General features: G+C 38.7%; 1 protein-coding gene across 1 annotated transcript in view; it reads left to right on the top strand.

Moving 5' to 3' along the window:
* Window positions 1–21,067, top strand: part of LOC108717374 (ADP-ribose glycohydrolase MACROD2) — a 1,335,613-nt gene that overhangs the window by 569,883 nt on the left and 744,663 nt on the right. Inside the window, exon 5 of the mRNA XM_041564180.1 lies at window positions 4,175–4,291. Coding sequence (XP_041420114.1) covers window positions 4,175–4,291 — 117 coding nt within the window. The remainder of the gene's footprint in view (window positions 1–4,174; window positions 4,292–21,067) is intronic.

Below are 21,067 nucleotides of genomic sequence, written 5' to 3'. Positions count from 1 at the left end.
CATTAACCTCCTGTCCCTTATATTGGATAGATTATGGATAGCGAGAATGTAAAAGATCCACTAATTTGCCTCTAATGCAACTGAATATTACAATATCACATATACACCTGCAAATCTATGAAAATAAGACTCGAAGTTAAAGGAAATGATCTTTGTCCGTTCGAGTTTCAGTTCTAGGTCATGCCTCCTGTATCAGAGCCTTCAGTAGAGACATTCCGAGTACAGTTCTTCCTGTAGTTAGTGTTCAGACTAATAAGTGTTCAAAATAAGTACAAACATATTGGTTAAGTAAACTCTATGATATATTTAAAGCCATTGTATTTACAATATTCTATGCTGAACATTTTATTACCACTCTATAACTGGTTTCCATTTCAGAGGCCTACAGAGACTCTTGTCTGCAGGGGCTCATTTGTTTCAATACAGATATGGGACCTGTTAGCCTGAATGCTACAGACTCAGAGCTTTCCGGATAATAGATATTCCCATTATTTGGATCTTCATACCTTAAAGGGATTCTGTCATGATTTTTATGATGTAGTTTTTATTTCTAAATGACACTGTTTACACTGCAAATAATTCACTCTACAATATAAAATGTCATTCCTGAACCAGCAAGTGTATTTAGTTGTAATATTGGTGTGTAGGTGCATCTCAGGTCATTTTGCCTGGTCATGTGATTTCAGAAAGAGCCTGCACTATAGGATGGAACTGCTTTCTGGCAGGCTGTTGTTTCTCCTACTCAATGTAACTGAATGTGTCTCAGTGGGACCTGGATTTTACTATTGAGTGTTGTTCTTAGATCTACCAGGCAGCTGTTATCTTGTGTCAGGGAGCTGCTATCTGGTTACCTTCCCATTGTTCTGTTGTTAGGCTACTGGGGGGGAAAAGGGAGGGGGTGATATCACTCCAACTTGCAGCACAGCAGAAAAGAGTGACTGAAGTATATTAGAACTCAAGTCAAATGACTGGGGGAAGCTGGGAAATTGACAATATGTCTAGCCCCATGTCCAATTTCAAAATTAAATATAATAAAATCTGTTTGCTCTTTTGAGAAATGGATTTCAGTTTAGAATTCTTCTAGAGCAGCATTATTAATTGATGTGTTTTGAAAATTTTTTTTTTCCTATGACTGTATCCCTTTAAGTCTATTAGGAAATCATGTAAACATTAAATAAACCCAATAGACGGATTCTGTCCCTAATAAGGATTAATTATATCTTACTTTCAAGTACAAGCTACTGTTTTATTATTATAGAGAAACGGGGAAGCCATTTTTTAATAAAATATGGATTATTTGGATAATATTGACAGCCTTTCTGTAATTCTTAGCTTTCTGGATAACAGGTTTACGGATAATGGATCCTGTGTTGTATGGGTAGGTGGATGCAGGGGCGATCCTGGGGCTGCTGTTTTGTGCTTAAAAATCTGTCGTAGTGGGTGAGCCGCTGATTGCTTATTAATAAAGAGACAAGTTGGTCTTGGCATTGCTTATTAAAGAGGATTTCATTTTTTTAGGATGACTCTATGAAAATTATTTTTTATAAAAAAAAAAAATGCTCTCCAGCACACCCTAATGCACATGGACCTGGATCTGCATCTACCTGGTGCTCAGTACGTAGTGAGGGATCATCAACCTCAATCATTACTACAAAAGGACAAAAATACCAGCAAGTGGGGCAAAGCTCCTGTTTGTTTATTTAGTGCAAAAAATTTAACTTTTCTGGGCATGTCTTGAAATGTTACATTTTTGGGTCACCCCTCTTGGATTGGGTGCTGAATGGAGTGACGCAGGAAGTTCTCAATTCAAGGGGCGTTCTTCTGAAAAGGAGCACAGAGGCCTGAAACAATTTTAAAATGCCCCACGCAGTGCATAAGGTAAAAACAAAATACCTGATTGTGGCCATTTTTTGCATTATGCATTAGATGACCCCTACTTTTTTTTAAGCCCTGAGAACACGTATTGCTTATTTATTTATTTAGCCCAGTAGTTCAGCCCTTTTTAAGTGAAAATTACCAATGTCCCCTATTTTGCTGCCGCCACTCAGTTGATTGACCAGGAGAAATCAAAGAATAACAGAACATTTCTCGATTACCGGCCTCCTCTTTCACCCCCTTTTTCGATATGTAATTAAAACACAATCTGATGGCAAGTGTAGACAAGTGTATAGTGTGTTATGTCAACATTTTTGTATTTTAAAATCCATTAAACTAATTGGAGTTGCTGCACCGCAGTTAGATTTGTGGGTTGGTTGGACCTTGTGGGTGGTTTGACATATCAGCTGTGATTTGTGGCCTCATTTTTATAGTTTATAGTTAATGTGGTGTAAATGCGGATCTGTCCACTGGTAAAGTAGTAGCCAAAAGTATTTTGTAAAATTAAAAAAAAAAATCTTTATTAGAACATATTTTAACCTCACGCATTTCGTGCCTGAAGTGGTCACTTACTCATAGGCCTAAACGCGTCAGGCTAATATATGTCCTCATAAAGATTTTTTAAATTCTACAAAATAATTTTGGCTTCTACTTTACCAGTGGATGGTCTCTTCCGACACATGATTTCTCTATACACAGCAAAAATAATTGGCAAACCTTCAGACTGGGGTTTACCTTGATAAGAGACCATTTTATCATATAACTTTTGCTTTATTCATTTTTCTTTATCTTTGTATATTTTTTACGGAGCCACATACCATTACGCATGTGGATAAATGCGGATCTCCTCACGGTGCTTCGTTTTTACTTAGACAATTCTATGGAAGGGGTTCATTTTTTGGCAGAACTATGTAAGAACGATTGTGCTATATGCTGTGTATTACAGTGTATGTAACAGTCACATGCTTGCATAGAGCTTTGCTGAACTTTACGCACCATAAAGATAATTAATAATAGCGCCTGATTCCCTACTGTAGAATATCAAGAAGCGCAGATCATAAGCTGCCAAGGTTAATGTACAAACTAACAATTTCTGGTGATACGGGGCGACATTCCATGGAGGTTCAGGCGGCGTGAGATCATATCACAGACAGATAAGCCTCAAAAGATGCCATTAGTCACAAACACTAATGCGATTGGACACAGTCCTGGGAATGGAGCATCACAAATACCAGAGAAGATTTAGTTGCCTTTCAGGTTTGACACGGCAGCATTTTTAAAGAAGTGGATCCATGATCAACAAAGGGTTTCATAATACTCTTTACTTGATCCATCGGCGCATGAATGGTCACATGTTGTCTGGTTGAACTTTTGTAACGTTAGACATTGCACCAGCAACCACATGATTTTATCAGAATTCCTTTCAGTTGCTCAATCTATGCGATTAATGGGTTGGTTGTTGTTTAAAAGGATACTGTCATGGGAAAAAATGTTTTTTTATCAAAACACATCAGTTAATAGTGCTGCTCCAGCAGAATTCTGCACTGAAATCCATTTTTCAAGAGCAAACATATTTTTTTATATTTAATTTTGAAATCTCACATATTTTCAGTTTCCCAGCTACCCCCAGTCATGTGACTTGTGCTCTGATAAACTTCAGTCACTCTTTACTGCTGTACTGCAAGTTGGAGTGATATCACCCCCTCCCTTTCCCCCCCCAGCAGCCAAACAAAAGAACAATGGGAAGGTAACCAGATAGAAGCTCCCTAACACAAGGTAACAGCTGCCTGGTAGACTGGTGCCAATTTCCGCGTTTTGCCGATGCCAAAAAAATTTGTGAAACTCAGCGAAAATTCATAGGTGTTAAAAAAGTTCGCCGTGCAACACTATTTGGACGCCCATTGACTTTAATGCCGCTGTCTATGGATGGGCGAATTTTTTCGCCTCACCGAAAAAATGACGCCAATAAATTTCTATGGCGCTGTGCGTCAAAAAATAAAATTTCGCGAGCGACTATAATGGCCGTCTGCGACACGCTGGCGGCGAATTTTTAACGAAACGGGTCAAATTCGCCCATCCCTACACGGTGTCAAAATTGACACGAGCAACTTTGCGGACGCACGTCCAAAATTAACGCGGGCGTCAATTTTAAAGTGTAACCGAATTTTTCTGGAATTTATCGCTGTTTCGTTAATTTCGGGGGAGAAATTCGTCCATAACTAATTGGGGTTGTAATATTATTCTTTCTTCATCATGCCAAACATGTCACTCATTGATATTATTCCATGTTCTCCTGCAGTTGATGGCTGTATTCACAGAGCTTCAGGGCCTACTCTGCTTGCTGAATGCCGCGAGTTGGGAGGCTGTGAAACTGGACAAGCAAAAATCACTTGTGGTTATGAATTACCAGCGAAATGTAAGTAAAAAGCTTTTTTTGTTTTAAATTATTTTGGAACCTCAGTCAAGTATGTGGATATTTGAGAATGTTGCCTCTTTGCATTTGATGTTTACCTGAATTATCTCATGAGAATTTGTGTTGGAAAAGGTGTAAAGTAAGGGGAAAATAGTGCATCGTGGAATTGATCTTTGAGCATGTGTAGGTTAAAGTAAGTTGACTAGGTCTAATAAGGGACTGGGCTGGCGGGACACAGGGAAAAAAATGGCCGAGACCCATTTCCCCATTGGCTGCCAACATTCAGGGGGGCCCGGAAGTTTGGAACCTGATGAGCCCCAAATGGTCCAGTCCAACCCTAGGTCTAATGGGCTCACCTACAACTACATTTCCTACAGTAATCAGTAGCATCTGCCCCTCTAGCAGACAGGTTGATAATGATGATTCTTTTTAAGGGCAAGAAAAGGTAGTTTTTAACGAAGCATCATCTGAAGTGGATCTATAGAAATATGCTTATTTCAGAGTACATTAATTGATAGATAGATGATGGATTTATAATAGTAAATATTTGTGCAAAGTTTTCTTGGATATTTAAATGGACTACTAGTGATGGGCGAATTCATTTTCCAAAAAAACGGACGCCGGCGTCAAAAATGGACGATGGCATCAAAAACGAGACGCCGGTGCCGTTTCGCAGATTTTTGGCCGTTTCGAAATTCGCTAATTTTTCGGCAAAGCGAAACGCCCCAAATTCGCCCATCACTATTGACTACCTCTTATTGACTGTAACATCTATATACTTTGAATACACTATGATTTATATTACTGGATAGTTGAGATACTGTGTTACTAAGATAGAACCTGAAATTTTAATGAATAATATAAAGGAAATGGTACTAGTACCCTGTATAGACATAATGTGATAAATTGCAAAGAAAACCGGGTTAATCCTTTTTGACTTCTGGTTTTAAGAAAAAATGGGTGGGATTACCTGGGTTTAAATTTTGTGCTCAATATTCTACTGACAGAGACACCAATGACTAAGTACCGGAGGGTATGAAACGCGTCAGTTGGTCCATGTGGGGTCAGTTTGTACCATTTTAAATGTGAACTTTAATAAACATTTTTATTTTACTATAATATCTTTGATATCTTTGATATATAATTTTGTTGTAGCATCTCAAGTGGATCTGAGCTTCTTATTAGTGAAATCACTCCCGGAAATAACTGAAATCACCATTGATAAAACCTACTCATAGTGAAGTTGTTCAAAGTTTCTTTGCGACTAGTGTTGGGCGAATTTGCGCCGTTTCGCCGAAAAATGCGCGAATTTCGCCCGAAATTCGCAAAGCGGCAAAAAATTCGTGAAACGGCGCCGGCGTCTCGTTTTTGACGCCGGCGTCTGTTTTTTCTAAAAATAAATTTCGCCCATCACTATTTGCGACGCTTTGGGATCCGTAGGTTTTATCACTGGTAATTCCAGTTATATATATACAATTACAACTTTTTAAACATGATCGCACTTTAAAATATGAAAAAAAACGCCAGAGTTTTGTTTGAGGAGGATGTTCTTTCACCTGCAAAAAGGGCAACATAGTGGAAAATTTGATATGAATTTGATATGAATTTGCCTGGCGAAAGGGCACAACACTTTGTTAGCGCTGAGCCTTTTCTCTAGTGAATTGTCCTCTACGCCTGTTAGTAAATTGGCAATTTCCCTGCAAAGTGTCGTTTTGGCGAATTTTGCTAGCGACCGCCACTTCACTTCCTTTAGTAAATTTGCCCCATGGTTTGAACTTGCATCTAGCTTGGATATGTTCAAAATACGAAATTAGAATAAACTGGCTCCATTTTTTTGGGAATGTGAGCTCTCTCTTCAATTCCCTCGCAGTTGTTAAAAAAAATGCCTTTTCTTCATGCAAATTTGGGGATAGTGAATACTTTCATACTCCAAGAGATCAAAGTGATATATTGTGTTTTCAGCTGCTGTGCAAAGGCTGATTGGCAATTACTGTGGAGGCATCTGTCACACTTTAGCTTTCAGGAGCGGAATGCGGCCGTAAGCGCACGAATGGATGAGCCATCGGAATGCGGCCAGATCAAAAATCTTCTGTCTTATAAGAATGGGCATTTGGCTAGCAATTTATTTCTTTTAAACAAGAAAAAAAATCACATTCTCCTAAAAAGTGGCTGCTTGATATGTAATTAATACATTGGGACTGCGCACCATAAATATAAAGTCATTTTTTTATGCTCCATCATTACAGTTGTGTTTGGCGTCTAACCGATATTGTTTTATGGTCTGGTTAGCAATGGATACCAGTCACTGTGTGAAACATTGCAAATACTGTATTTACTGAGGTATGCCAGGGAAGCAGCCTTTTGTCAAAGCCCAATTATCTGAGTTTTAGTAGAAAAACTTTGTATATTGAGTTAAGTACACGATCTAATAAATTCAGCTTTTTTTGCTTTTAAAGGAAAACTATACCCCCCAAACAATGTACAGTAGGTCTCTGTAAAAAGATATCACATAAAACAGCTCATATATAAAACCCTGCTTCATGTAAATAAACTATGTTCAGAAAAGTATGCTTTTATGTAGTATGTGGCATTGGGAAACTAACGCATTTTAAGAACTAACGACCACCCCCTGGGATTGTATGATTCACAGCGCACACAAACAAACCATACATATTAGGTCACATATGCCAATTAACAGACTTTTGCTTCCACACTTCTTCCTGTTACAGTTACAGCTGCAGTATTTCTGGTCAGGTGATCTCTTCCTGTTACAGTTAGAGCTGCAGCATTTCTGGTCAGGTGATCTCTTCCTGTTACAGTTAGAGCTGAAGTATTTCTGGTCAGGTGATCTCTTCCTGTTACAGTTAGAGCTGAAGTATTTCTGGTCAGGTGATCTCTTCCTCTAGAGCTGCAGTATTTCTGGTCAGGTGATCTCTTCCTGTTACAGTTAGAGCTGCCGTATTTCTGATCAGGTGATCTCTGAGGCAGCACATGGACCATCACAAAATAGTGGTTCAAGGTAAAAGATGTAAAATGACAATAATGACACATACTGTATATATTCCAGATTGGTAAAATGATATAATATCCCACTTAAAGGAGAAGGAAAGTCGTTGTTAGCCAAATGTTAGGCACCCTCAAGTGATTGTATTTACTTACCTGAAACCCTGGGACGGTATCCTGTGGCAGACATTTGCCCGTAGAACGAAATAGCCAAGTTTTCGGATTTTCATCCTAGTGCTGATAGGAGCACCGGCCTGGGGTTTCAGATAAGTAGATACAATCACTTGGGGGTGCCTAACTTTTGGTTGTCCTTTAAGTATTTATTTTGGGGTATGGTTTTCTTTATAGATGTGGATGGAAGATAAAAAGAGCAATCACCGCTCACAATGGTTTATATTAATGGCCGAGGGACCTTGTTGAAGATTTTGTCCACGAGTTACTATGTATCTAGTCACTATATTCTATAATCTATGTTCTCCATGCCTGCCTTCCTGGAAAGACGAATTTGAAATTTTTTTTTCTGTTGGGGTGAAATATCCAACTATTAATTCTTATTTAATCCTGTGCAAGTGTTCTGCATATCTGGAATGACAACAACCCTCATCTGCATCCAGCCACTGACTTTCTAGGGATGATGAGAGAAGTAGCCCTAGTGAGTTGTACCGTTAATATTGCCGAATTGAATGGAAGCCTATATTTCCATGACTACTTCCAAGTGCAACTGCCCAGCAATGATGAGCAATTATGAGCAATTAAATTGGTTCCCCCGTTGTGTTAGCCCCTTACATGCTGTGCTTTAGAAGTAGAAAGGAAGACTCAAGTGAGGACTATGATTAGAAAGCTACTCAATATGGTCAGTTTGTACAGTAATTCTACTTCTCATTCTTTTTCATTCTTGCAATGGTTAGAATTTGAGATTAATTGATTCATCTTATTATTTTACCATAAAGAATACAGGATTTATTAACTATTTGTTCACGGAAATTCTGGGTGTTAAAACCCTGTGTTGCTAGCAACAACTGAAATTGTAATGATGAATACGTTGTATTTGATTAACTGTAAGATTTTAGAGTGACAGGAGGTTAAAGCTACTGGAGAAACTAGGCTGACGGAACACAAGAATTAGATGAAGTTTGATGGACTGGCAGTTAGATCAGGTAATAGGTCCTTAAAGTGAGATCTGAAAATGTAGTATCTAAGTATACATAAATAATTATAATCAATATATTGTATTCAATATATGATCTCTATTTATTCACCTTACAATAATAGAAAATACCAACCCATTCCAACCCATTGGCTTCTACCTTAGTGGAATAATAGCTTGATTATCTCCCTGGGTTTGTAAATGTGTTTATATACCACTTCTTGTATATACAGAGCTGTACATTTAAACAAAATATTTAAAAGAACAGATGGTAGCCATTACAATTATAGAACATTAATAATCATACACGATATATACTGTTATGCTCATGATTAAGAGCTTCCCAAGATGACGCAGGCCCTTATCTCATAGAGATATTATCTAAATGGATAGGCAACTTACAGGCACAAATTAAAGGGCAATATGTGCTGTCAAATTCAGTGGTTGAGGCATTGTCTCATAAATGAAAAAAACAAGTATTTCCAGTGCGTTTAGCTGTAAGAATAAAAAGGATATATATAGTATTTTTATATTATTTTCCCACCATATGTGTCACAAATGGAATAAAAGGGAAATATGTAGAAGATAGGACTTATAAGTAGAAAACCAAAAGAAGGTCACACCTATGGTTAGTTTAGATCAGTGATCCCCAACCAGTAGCTCGCGAGCAAAATGTTGCTCCCCAACCCCTTGGATGTTGCTCCCAGTGCCCTCAAAGCAGCTGCTTATTTTTTGAATTTCTGACTTGAAGGAAATTTTTTGTGCATAAAAACCAAGTGTACTGCCAAACGGAACCTCCTTGTAACGATAAGTTACCCTGGTGGTCCAGTGGCCGACAGGGACGCCCGACACGCCTCCAGCGACGCCCGCCTCCTCTGTGTGCCGGTTTCCTCTATGGCTCGCGGCGCGCACTTCCGGGTTTCATAGGCACAACAACGCCGGCATGTTGACGTCATTGTGTATTGGTGCGAAATTCAAATGTATTTAAGGGGAATTCAATGCTATAGACATTGCCCATTGTTAGGTTCAATTTAGGTTGTTCCTGGTGCTACTTCTAAGTGATTCCTGTTGATTTTCTGTGTATTGACCCTTGCTTAGCCTGACTATTCTGAACTCTTTATCCTGACCCTTGCCTGACTGTTTATTCTGACCTCTGCAAGCTTAACCCTGTCTGTCTCTGTCTGACTATTCTACGCTCTCCAATTCATGATTCCGGCCTGTCTGACTATTCTACTCTGCTTGTGCTGGCCTGCCTGTCCCACGCTGAGTTGTCTGTTCTGCCTTCCACGTGTGTTCTTCCATCCAGTATCCTTGGCATGCCCCTTTGCTCGTCCAGAACCTGTAGCTTTGCTCCTCTCTTAGTAAGACCTGGTGGCATCCAATTAGCTGAGGGCTCTTCTTGAGGTGAAAGGTGGCTGTTAAAGCAAGAGCTGAGACCAGGGGGCTTAGCTGGATTTAGGGTTCCGTTCGTGACACTCCTTTAGACTGACCGACCACATAGGGACTACCACATAGCCAATCACAGCCCTTATTTGGCACCCCAGGAAGTTTTTGCATGCCTTTGTTGCTCCCCAACTCTTTTTATTTTTGAATGTGGCTCACGGGTAAAAAAGGTCGGGACCCCTGGTTAAGATGGTTACTTATAACCCCCCCCCCCCACTTGAAATTTAACAGATCTCAATCTCGAAACATGAAAAGAGTCTTCTGAACTTTGCCCACAGCAGATAAGAGGGAGTGCTCAATTGTGTAAAAACTTTTATTAAATATTAAAATTATATTGCACTTACTGTACAACAATTACCTGTTGTAAGGGAGGAAAAAAGTTAAAAGTCGCTTTCCATTAGTCCCTTTCCATGGTCGCTGGTGATGAATTCAGGCTTCATTAGAGACATGGCACAGGCCCCATTTCCCACTCGTTGAATGTCTCTACATAGGTACAGCCCACTTCTAATAGACTAATCAGACCTGTCCTTTGGTTGTCCCATTAAATGCTACATCCTCCCACAACGTCTTTCAATCTTCCACTGCAAAGGAATGAAAGTTTTTGAAAGTCACAGTCAGCAGCCATGAAGAAGATTTCAACAGCTGAGGAACCTCTTCTCTTTGAAGTGAGATTTAGAGGAGGATTCCAGCATTAAAGAAAAACATTAAGGGAAGATCGGTAGGCCTTAGTAGCAAGTTGCAACAGTCACGCCAAGTCCAAGCCATGGATAACATGATCAAAGAATAAGGGTAAAGAGTCAAAGACTATTTTAGTCAATAGTAATGATGAGCAATTTGTCAGTAGTAAATACGTGAGACCAACAATTTTAATTGCAAAAGAAAAACCATCAATGCAGCACTTTGGCAGCAATAAAAAGTTAACAGCTTAGAAACATCACTATCAGAATTATCATTCTCTGGATAAAATAAAAGACTATATTAAAGAAGCTAAATGTTCCCTATGTGCAGTTTATATAAGGCTCCAAGCAGATGTTTGATTCTAAACAAACACTCATTCCCTGCACCCCACTGCTGTCCAATTAGAGGAGATAACCTATCATAGTCAAGATGTACCTTGTTGTATTAAGAACGCAACGTGATACATTTACTGTAAAATATGTTCCCAGTCTACATTTTTTGTGAAATGGATAATCATTTCTTGACAGGGGGAACTTGATGAAAAGAAACCTTTGGTGCCAGAGGATCACTTGAGGACATAGAGAAATCTGTCCTGTATTATTTAGGGTGAGTTCAAGCGAGGGGAATTAATGTTTTTTAAAAACGAGCGGTTGAGCGTAAATACGCCAATGAATGCGCATGATAACGTGCGTTTTTCAGCCTGTAGTTTTCTTTTCCCAATGAGCATTACTGTTTTTTTCCATTTCCCACAATTCCACCTATACAATTTTATAAAATTTTGGGAAGAAATGTAGCTGGACTGATCGTCAATACGCAGCGGAATTACATCACCAGCAGACGCCGCAAATACGTATATGCGCATCTATCTCGCGAGAGTTTTCCCACCATACTGAAAATACACAATGTATATCAGCAAAGCGTATTTCAAACCAATGGATCCCATAGAGCTCAATAATATGGTTTCCTTTGCGTATGGGCGTTTCTGCTGAAACCACCCAATTGTTGCACCTTCTGCCTACTCCTAGTTCTGGAACCAGCCCTGCAGAATCTTTAAGGCAAGGTCTTCTTGAGTGTTATTTTTTCACAAATGTCCTATGATAACTTATAAGTAATGAATATATGTAACAGCTTTACCCATTGGTTGAAAGGGACATGGTCTTCTATTTGTCTCTTTTGGTTTTTAATTGCTGCTAATTATTTGTTTCAAGTGATCTTATATTTTAGCCATGTCTACTGACAATGGTAACTCTCCTGTATAGACTTCACTAATAGCAGTGAACCATCTTTTCAATTATATCTCTATAATACACAAAAGCCATGAATATCCTGTAAATTATATCCTTATAAACAGTGAGTATTGATGTCATCAGTTATAAACGGTGAGTTCTGATGTCATTTCTGTCACATGTAGGGTTGCCACCTATTATAATTTTTTTTACCGTCTGCTTGGGGGCGGCGCCTCAAACGGGCGGGGTGTGACATCAAAAGGGGTGTGACAAGACATCAAAAGGGGCGGGGCCACACAACGGAGACCCGCGGACGCTAGAAGAGGCAAAAAAAAAAAGGTAAGTTGCAGGGGATTGGGGGCAGGCCGAGGGCTCCTTTTGATCGTATTACAAATTTACCGGCAGCTACATTGCCGGTAAATTTCTAATACCGGCCTTGGCTGGTATTTTACCGGCTAGGCCGGTAAAATACCACCTGGGTGGCAACCCTAGTCACATGACTCACTGAAACTTGTGTATTATAATAAATAAAGTACCCCCAGTTGCAAAATATGAGGATATTAGAAGTTACCTTGGAGTTCCATGACCTGTATAAAAACACTCGGCCTTCGGCCTCGTGTTTTTATATGGTCATAAAACTCCTCGGTAACTTATAATATCCTTATATTTTACAAGAGGGGGTACTTTATTCACTATATAATCTACAGTTTGGTCATTTCCCTATGGGACCAAACTGTAAATTATATAGTGAATAAAGTACCCCCTCTTGTAAAATATAAGGATATTATAAGTTACCAAGGAGTTTCATGACCATATAAAAGCAGGAGGCCAAAGGCCGAGTGTTTTTATACAGGTCATGGAACTCCGAGGTAACTTCTAATATCCTCATATTTTACAACTGGGGTACTTTTTTTATTATAATACACAAATTTCAGTGAGTCATGTGACAGAAATGACATCAGAACTCACCGTTTATAACTGATGACATCAGAACTCACCGTTTATAACCGATGACATCAGAACTCACCGTTTATAACTGATGACATCAGAATTCACCGTTTATAAGGATATCATTTACAAGATATTCATGGCTTTTGTGTTTTATATCCTTATAAAGGCGTGTTCTGACGTCAGAACGTGCCATTTATAACAGGGGCCCCCAGGCCGCCGAATTTGACGCAACACGTCGGAATTTGATACCACGCGATGGCGTATAGGAAGGCCATGAATGCAGAAAGCCCAAGGTCTCCAGCATTGCAAATAATAGATTCCATAACACATCTCATACCTGTTTTGATAACAGGTATGTGGTTTAGATGATTTTAAACTTGTTGATCCAAAGTACTGGAAAAGCAAATAGACAAAGTCTTTATTATTATTTTATACCTGCATACTGATAAGCATTGTTCTCTACACTCAGGATACTGTTCAGCCGGCCTTTAGTCTCTATGGGAAAATAAAGGAAATATATACAGTATATACTGTATATCTAGAGAGGAAGAGAAAGGAACAAAAAAATCATCAAAAATGTCAGAATTGAAATCGAAATCTTTCTTATTGTTGGGGCGATTTGCTTTGTTAAACTTGCCCACAGAGTATATTTTACATGCAAGCTAGTGTTTAGCTTAGAGTATCAAGTTAAATGAAGCTTCAGATAGTTGGTTAGCCTTTCAAACAATATCAAAGTCCGAATTTATCTCAATATTTTCTGCTACAAACTCCACTCTGGTTTTTTACACTTGTTTATTATTACATTTTACTGAAAATTTGCTTTGCAGGAAAAAAAATCTGATTTCCACAATTTTTCAGATTTTTCATTCGATTTTCAAGATTTTTTCGAATTTTTTGCCCAAAAACTCAGATTTCTTATGGTTTTTGCCTGAAAACTCAGAAAACTTTGGGGTATTGCACGAAACCCAGCGCACATCAAAAAATCATTGGGACTTCTCCCATTGACTTATATACAACCTCAACAGGTCTGAGATGCCGTATTTTCTGATTTGGACTTTTCCATCCTCGGGGTTTAATAAATTCTGAAAAATTTGTGATTTTTTAAAAGTCCGATTTTATAAAAAAAGCACACATTTTTCATGCTATTTTTTTAGTAAATAACCCCCTACGACAAATTTTTTAGTTTGTGGCCTAAAATGAATATTATCGGTTGCTACATTTGTCTTCCTCGCCGTTCCAGAATAATAATGTAAATCAGTGAAAAGACTAATGCACTTGGGCTCTCCGAGACAACACCTGCTGGGAAATAAGCAGTGGGTAGAGACACCAGCATTAGTCCCAGCAGGAATAATCAGCCTTTTGGTCTCCTTAATCAGAGATATCTGTCAGAATTATCTTTTCGGTGCAGGGTGGGACTTGGAGGAAAAAGGGAACTGAGCTTATCTATATATCTGCAAATCAGTTGCAGTGCTCGCTGCTCTTGATAGAGACAATATATCATTCTAAGCAGCTCACAAATTTTGGAGGATCTGGTCGACTGATTTGCAAGAATGGGAACTGCACTGCTATAAACCCACATAGTTGCTGCTAAGTTAACTTCTAAGAATGCTGGGAATTGTAGTTATTTTGCATACACAAATAGCAGATAGTTTGTGCATCTTTGTGTTTTTATTTTGTGTTTGGGCCTCAGTGAAAACAGCGATAGGCATCACAGTGGAATTTTATACATTTCATTTTCTACTAAAAACCATATTATATCATAGGATGAGTACCTTCTAATGATTGAACCTTCATATCTATGAAATGACTTCAGTACGAACATGTTTAAAGGAGCACAGGGCTGGAACTAGGGGCAAACAGAAGAGGTGCATGCCCAGTGCCACACAGCACATGTACCTAAACCTGCCCATGATGCGCCGGGCCAGAGCATTCTCATACTGAGGCCGGGTCACTGAAGGAGCAGGGTTCATAAAGACCTAGCTACAGTTTTTCTTTCCCCATTGTATATGACTTATACATATATTAAGAGGCGATTATCTAATTATTCACCTATTCTTGTGATTCTCCAAGATTCAATAAAGGCTCTTGAGATGTTATGTAGAGGTAGGGATTGGCATGGTTTAAGTATACCTCTTAGCTGCACAATTGAGGTTCTTAAACATCTCAAAAAGGTTTATGTGGTATCACACCACAGGGTAAGTACTCAGATAATCAGTTGCAGACTATAAGCTATTGAACCTTTGTGGAGACAGCATGACAGGCTAAAGATGGACCTTTAGGACTACTAGCTATTGGTCAAGACTCCCTCCAGTAGAAATGTTAAAGGATTAAATGCTTGTCTGAATCCCATTCCAACTGTGGTCTCTTCACTTTAAGCCCATTATGGGTAGGGGGTGCTACTTCCAGCTATCATTCTTATGGTGGAGCACAAAGCTGCAATTTCCAACTATTTCTGTCTAGCTTATCTAATGTGTTCACTGGTTGACTTCACTACAGGGGTCATCTGTTTAGGGAATACTCTTTACTGGGACCTTGTTGTCCCAAGCTTCCCAGCAGACATCCATCCTAGTCAGACGATACAGGTACGGGATTTAGAAATAGAGGTGAAAAATAGTTTCGAATGGGCCAAGCCATAGGGTAATTTAACCTTTTTGGTCCTTACACAGCTGTTCATATGTGATTAGCCAGAAACACTGGCTTGATTGACCGTCCAAGTTATTTTTGTACTGATAACAGAATCCATGTTTCTGGCTTAACTTCCCACCCCTTCTTTATTGATCTCTATTTTCCTTGTCTTTAATTATAGGAGAAATAGCTTTTCTTATGATACATAGGGCAAAAGAAGACACTGAGAGTAGGAATGTTTATCACATATCTCAACAACATCATCTAATTGTGATGGAGACCATGATTAGACCTCTGCTAAGAACCAGTTTGCCCTTCTGAACAGTGTGTATTGTGGTGGGTTATTGTCTTTTGCTAATGCCAGGACCAGAGGTATGTTGACAAATAAATGCCGTGTGGAGTGTGATACACTCTAGAGTTATTTAAAGGGGAAACCAATTTTTGTGATCAACAAATGTACTGATCGTTTGGAGACTCATGAATTTTATGTCTCAGAAAACATAATTTAATGTCTAGAACTGGAAATGTTATCCAAATATGGGGGTAACTGGAAATGAAAGAACACATGCCAATCCCAGAATTGTTCCCTAGATAGTTCATGAGATATATATAGATGCACAATTGTTGCTCCGGTTATATCAATGGGTTTACCGTCCTATTTGGTGTATAAGCCTCTTTGTGAGAACGCAGTAAGAGTTATCCCAACAGGAAGGCACTTTGCTATTAAGCAGTTGTAGGCTGCATGAATAACAATCACCAACCCTAACCGCTAGCAGCTGTACATACTTGTAAATATAGAGGGAAATATTGATGTCTGAGCCTAAGATTATAGAGGAATTTTTATGGGCAACAGTAAAGCTTAAACTTGTTTTTTTGCGTAGAGTTAGAGTGACCGTGTAGAACCAGGGGGAATTTATTTATTGGTATGTGTCAAAAGAAGCTGAAACATTTTCCATCCTCGAGTCTCTAGAGCTTTGCATCATTTTGGGTAAGGGACAAGTATAATAGCCTGTAGAAAATCAGATCCATTGCAGTGAAAAGGTTTGGATATTGTGATGCTCCAGCTGCTGACATGTTTCATTTGGCTTGGGTTGTACAAATGTTTCATTGGTATCATTCTGTCATATAAAATGCATCTTGGATGTGGAGATTTATGGTAAAAAAATGCAACATCACTTTTAAAGCAGAACTAAACCCCCCAATAAGAAAAAAACCCATCCACAACCCTAGATAGTCTTACCTCCCTAATTTCTTCCCACATAATACATTATTCCCAAAGTGTCCCTAAATATCATGCTCACTTATTTATGCAGAGTAGTGCAGCAGAGCTCATAGATGCCATCTTCTGGATCTTCTGTCTTCTTCTGTAAGGGACTGCCGACACTGAGGTATTTGGCGTATGTGCCGAAAAGTTCCATAAATTGCCAAAGGGAAAGAAGAGGATCTGAAGAAGAACGAAGATGCGCCCATGAGCTCCGCTGCACTTCTCTGCATGAATAGAGAATTATATTGAGGGACACTTTTTGGAATAATGTACTATGCGGGGAGGAAGCAGGGAGGGGACTATCTAGGGTAGACGATAGAGCTTTTTACTATCTAGGGTTGCCACCCACTTAACAGACAGCCTGGTTATTTGAAGGGCTGCTTGGGTCAAAACTGCCTGCCCGGTTTTTCCAAATTAGGAAAACCGGACAGGATTCCCTATGATTGGTGCATCATAGCCCCGCCCCCGACAGCACTGCACGCCCCCTCCACGTCACGGTCCTGCCCCCTGCCCAGTGCTTAAAGGTAGCAACCCTTGTTAGTTCTTCTTTATGGAAGCAGTGACTGTCAGCTGGAAAGTGGCTGCACTTGGAGAGAAAATATCAGTGTATACTTACAGGGACAATAGTGAAATCTTGCTCCATTTAGTCTTGGAATTCCCAATCACAACAAGCAAGAAGGCGCCATTTTGTGAATATTGTAATTAAGGCAATATTAATGGGCATCTTCCCAAAATCTTGTTTATGGACCAGAATGGAGCACTTGATGCTCATGCCCATGCACAAGCTACACAAATATACACATATAACCCTAATTTGGTTACTGTTTCTTTAAATACCCATTAACCCTTGGCAATCCAGGGCCCTGAGTCCCTTTTGCGTATGAAAAGTACTGGGAACTGGGATTTACAGCACAGTGCCTCCACCGGGATAGTTTTAAAGTGGTTTTACTAATACACTTACTTGTGGCCCAATGGTACACGTCTTTGCTTTTAAAATTGAAGGTTATTAGTTCAATTCCCTTTTCAGCCATACACTGAGGAGCACACCTCGGGATTTCCACTAGGAAAAATAAAACACACACAGTTTTAATAAAACAAATATAAACTTTATGTAAAATTGTATTTAGACACTTACAATGCAGCTGGTACTACTACTCCAGTGGAGTTCCCCTGAAAGTAAAATACAGGTATAGGATCTGTTATCTGGAAAACCATTATCCTGAAACCTCAGAATTAGGGAAAGGCCGTTTCCCATAGACATATCCAAATACTTAGTTTTTTAAAAAAAATATTACCCTTTTCTGTGTAATAATAAAACAGTCACTTGTACTTGACCCCAACTAAGATATAATTAATCTTTATTGGGAGCAAAACCAGCCTATTGGGTTTATTTAATGTTTATATGATTTTCTAGTAGACAAGGTATGATCCATTATCCAGAAAACCCCAGGTACCAAGTATTCTGGATAACAGGTCCAATACCTGCATTAATATTGCAATTTTTCTGTAGAAATTAAGACAGCCAACTTTGCATACCAGGAAATGTAATTACTTGTCCAGGGCTTAAGGCTACAAAGACTTGACTTTTCAATTCATAAAACCATATAATTAATTTAAACCATATAATGCAAAGTGTCAATCCTTTTATTGTCCCTATTATTAGAGATACAGCTACGGGACCTGTTATTCAGAATGCTTATGGCCCAAAATAAGGAATCTTTCCATAATTTGGATCTTCATACCTGAAATCTACTAAAAAATAATGCAAACATTAGTTACACCCAATAGGCTGGATTTGCCTCCAATAAGGATTAATTATATCTTAGTTGGGATCAAGTACAAGCGACGGTTTAATTATAACAGAGAAAAAGGAAATCATTTAAAACAATTAAATTATTGATTAAAATAAACTCTGTAGGAGATGGCCTTCCCATAATTCCCAGATTCTATACTTGTATAGGCGCAGTTCCTATAAGTACAAGGGAACGTAGTATGGAGGAGCAGATTTAACAAAGGTCGAGGTGAATTTTCAAATTCAAAAAATTCAAATTGCAAGTTATTTTCTTGTGTACTTCGAATAGGGAATAGTCCAAATTCAATTAGGATTTGAAAAAAATTCAATTCGAATATCGAAATTTATCATGTACTGTCTCTTTAAAAATTTGACTTCGACCATTCGCCATGTAAAACCTGCTGAATTGCTGTTTTAGCCTATAAGGGACCTCCTAGAACCTATCTGGAGTCAATTGATGGACTTTGAAAAATCTAAGGGTTTTTTTTGGAAAAACTTTGATTCGAATTTAATCAAATGTGCTATTACCTCGATTCGTACGTTTTGAATTCGGCCGAATATGGACCTATTCGATCGAAAACGGACCTATTCGGTCAAAGAAAAACTTTGTCTTAATTTCAGTTGGTCTTTTTGAATTCGAATTTCGAACTTTTTCAAAATCGAAATTCGACCCTTGATTAATATGCCCCTTAATTTCGGTTGTTCTTTTTGAATTCTAATTTCGAAGTTTTTCAAATTCAAAATCCGACCCTTGATAAATATACCCCTTCATTTCGGTTGGTCTTTTTGAATTCGAATTTCGAAGTTTTTCAAATTCGACCCTTGATGAACATGCCCCTTAAAGTCTAAGATGAACTATAGGGTCTCTTATTTAGTATATAATTTGAGTAAAAGTTAGACTAACAGTTAGAGACTAACATTTTATTAGTAACTAAAATACTTTCCTTTGAAACAAATATAAAATGTCTCTTGTGCATTTTCAAATAAAAGCCCTTTTTGTTTTTCAAATGAAGTTATTGTATTTGCATATTGCATGGGGTTTCTGAGTGTTCAAAAGCCTAACGTATTAATCTTTTGCAAATCAGAGATATTATCCTCAAGTAGTTCTTGAATGCACCATAGCAAAATTGAGCATGTTTTAAAAGCATCATTTAGCAAATGGGGATCAAGAGGAGAACACTTGAATCACATGATTTCAACCAGAAGGAGACTGAGGCTGTTTTAGTTTATTGTAACTTGTGTCCAATATGCAGAACTGAAGTGAAACATTTGGGTAATATTCCTTTAAGATTTGGGAATCCTCATGGAGTTCCAGCAGTTAGATTTTCAAAGTTACTGGCACCTTCCTCTGAAAAATCGTCCTCAAAATCGGGACATTTTTTAACAAGGTGTCACAATTATCAATTTACTGCTCTGATCAATGTTCCAATTTGCCTAAAGTAGTCATACTCTGTTCTATGCTGTGGGGTGTTAGAGCTCAGCCTCAGTTCTAATACTTAGAACTGAGGCTGCCATGATTTTTCTAAATTACACTGTTTACACTGAAAGGAATTCGCTCTACCATATACAGTTATTCCTGAACCTAAACCAATGTTTAGCTGTTATATTGGTGGGTCATTTTGGGTAATTTTTCGTTTCAGAAAGAGCCGACACTTCTTGATGGGACTGTTTTAGACAGACTATTATTTCTCCTACTCCATGTACTCCACAGTTGTTCAGCTTCCGTAGTGGACTGATATTAGTATGTACCACATATGTTATGGCCACATTATATAAAAATAAAGTTGTCATTCATAGAAAGACAAGGGGGCAAAGTGGCCGTTGCAAGGAAAAATTCACCAGAAACCCCATCCGCAGGCACATCGCCAATTTACTAACAACCGTAGAGGACAATTCGCTAGCGAAAGAGACCATCGCCATCGCAGTTTCTTGCCCTATCACCAGGTAAATTTTCATTCAAGAGAACGAATGTTACCTCTTTCGCCAGAGTTTCCTTTGCCACCAACTAAAAGTAGAAAGTGAAAAGTTCGGCAAATAAGTCAAAACATGAGATCGAGGAGAGCACTCTTAAAGCAGAAGGTCTGCTGGGATTATGCTTTATTGTAGACCACTTTAAGCAGCGTGTTTCGGGACTCCAAAATAAGTTGTGTAAAGAAGCCTACATTAAAACATAACGACAGCAGATATTCTGCTTTAAGAATGTTCTCCACAATCTCATACTTGGATAGATACACATTAGGATAGTGGTATACCTGGATGTGGATTGATGCTGTAATCTCCATTCACCCTGGTAGTCTAATGGCAGGTGGAGACGCCCACCATGTGGTTCCTTTCCCTCTGGTTTCAGTCTCTCCTATGGTACATGCGGCGCGCACTTCCGAGTTTTATGCGCTGGCGTGATGATGTCATTGCTCACTGGCGCAAAATTCAAAGGTATTTAAAGGCTTTGTATGAAGGTGCATACATTTGGTGCATATCTCCAAATTTATTAGGGACAACAGTAGCATGAGGCTTGCTGAAGTCCAACTAGCCATAGCGACTGATCAGCAAGTGCTTATTGGTATCTGTTTGTACTAGAACTAATACTAAAAATGAACTTCCGCTTAGTTCCTGTGGGGTTAGTTCAAGGATTAAGTTCGTTTTGCTCATG

Source organism: Xenopus laevis, chromosome 5S (assembly GCF_017654675.1).
Source record: "Xenopus laevis strain J_2021 chromosome 5S, Xenopus_laevis_v10.1, whole genome shotgun sequence".
NCBI lineage: Eukaryota > Metazoa > Chordata > Amphibia > Anura > Pipidae > Xenopus > Xenopus laevis.
Note: the sequence above shows the minus strand (reverse complement) of the source record. Positions and strands in the feature narration are given on the sequence as shown.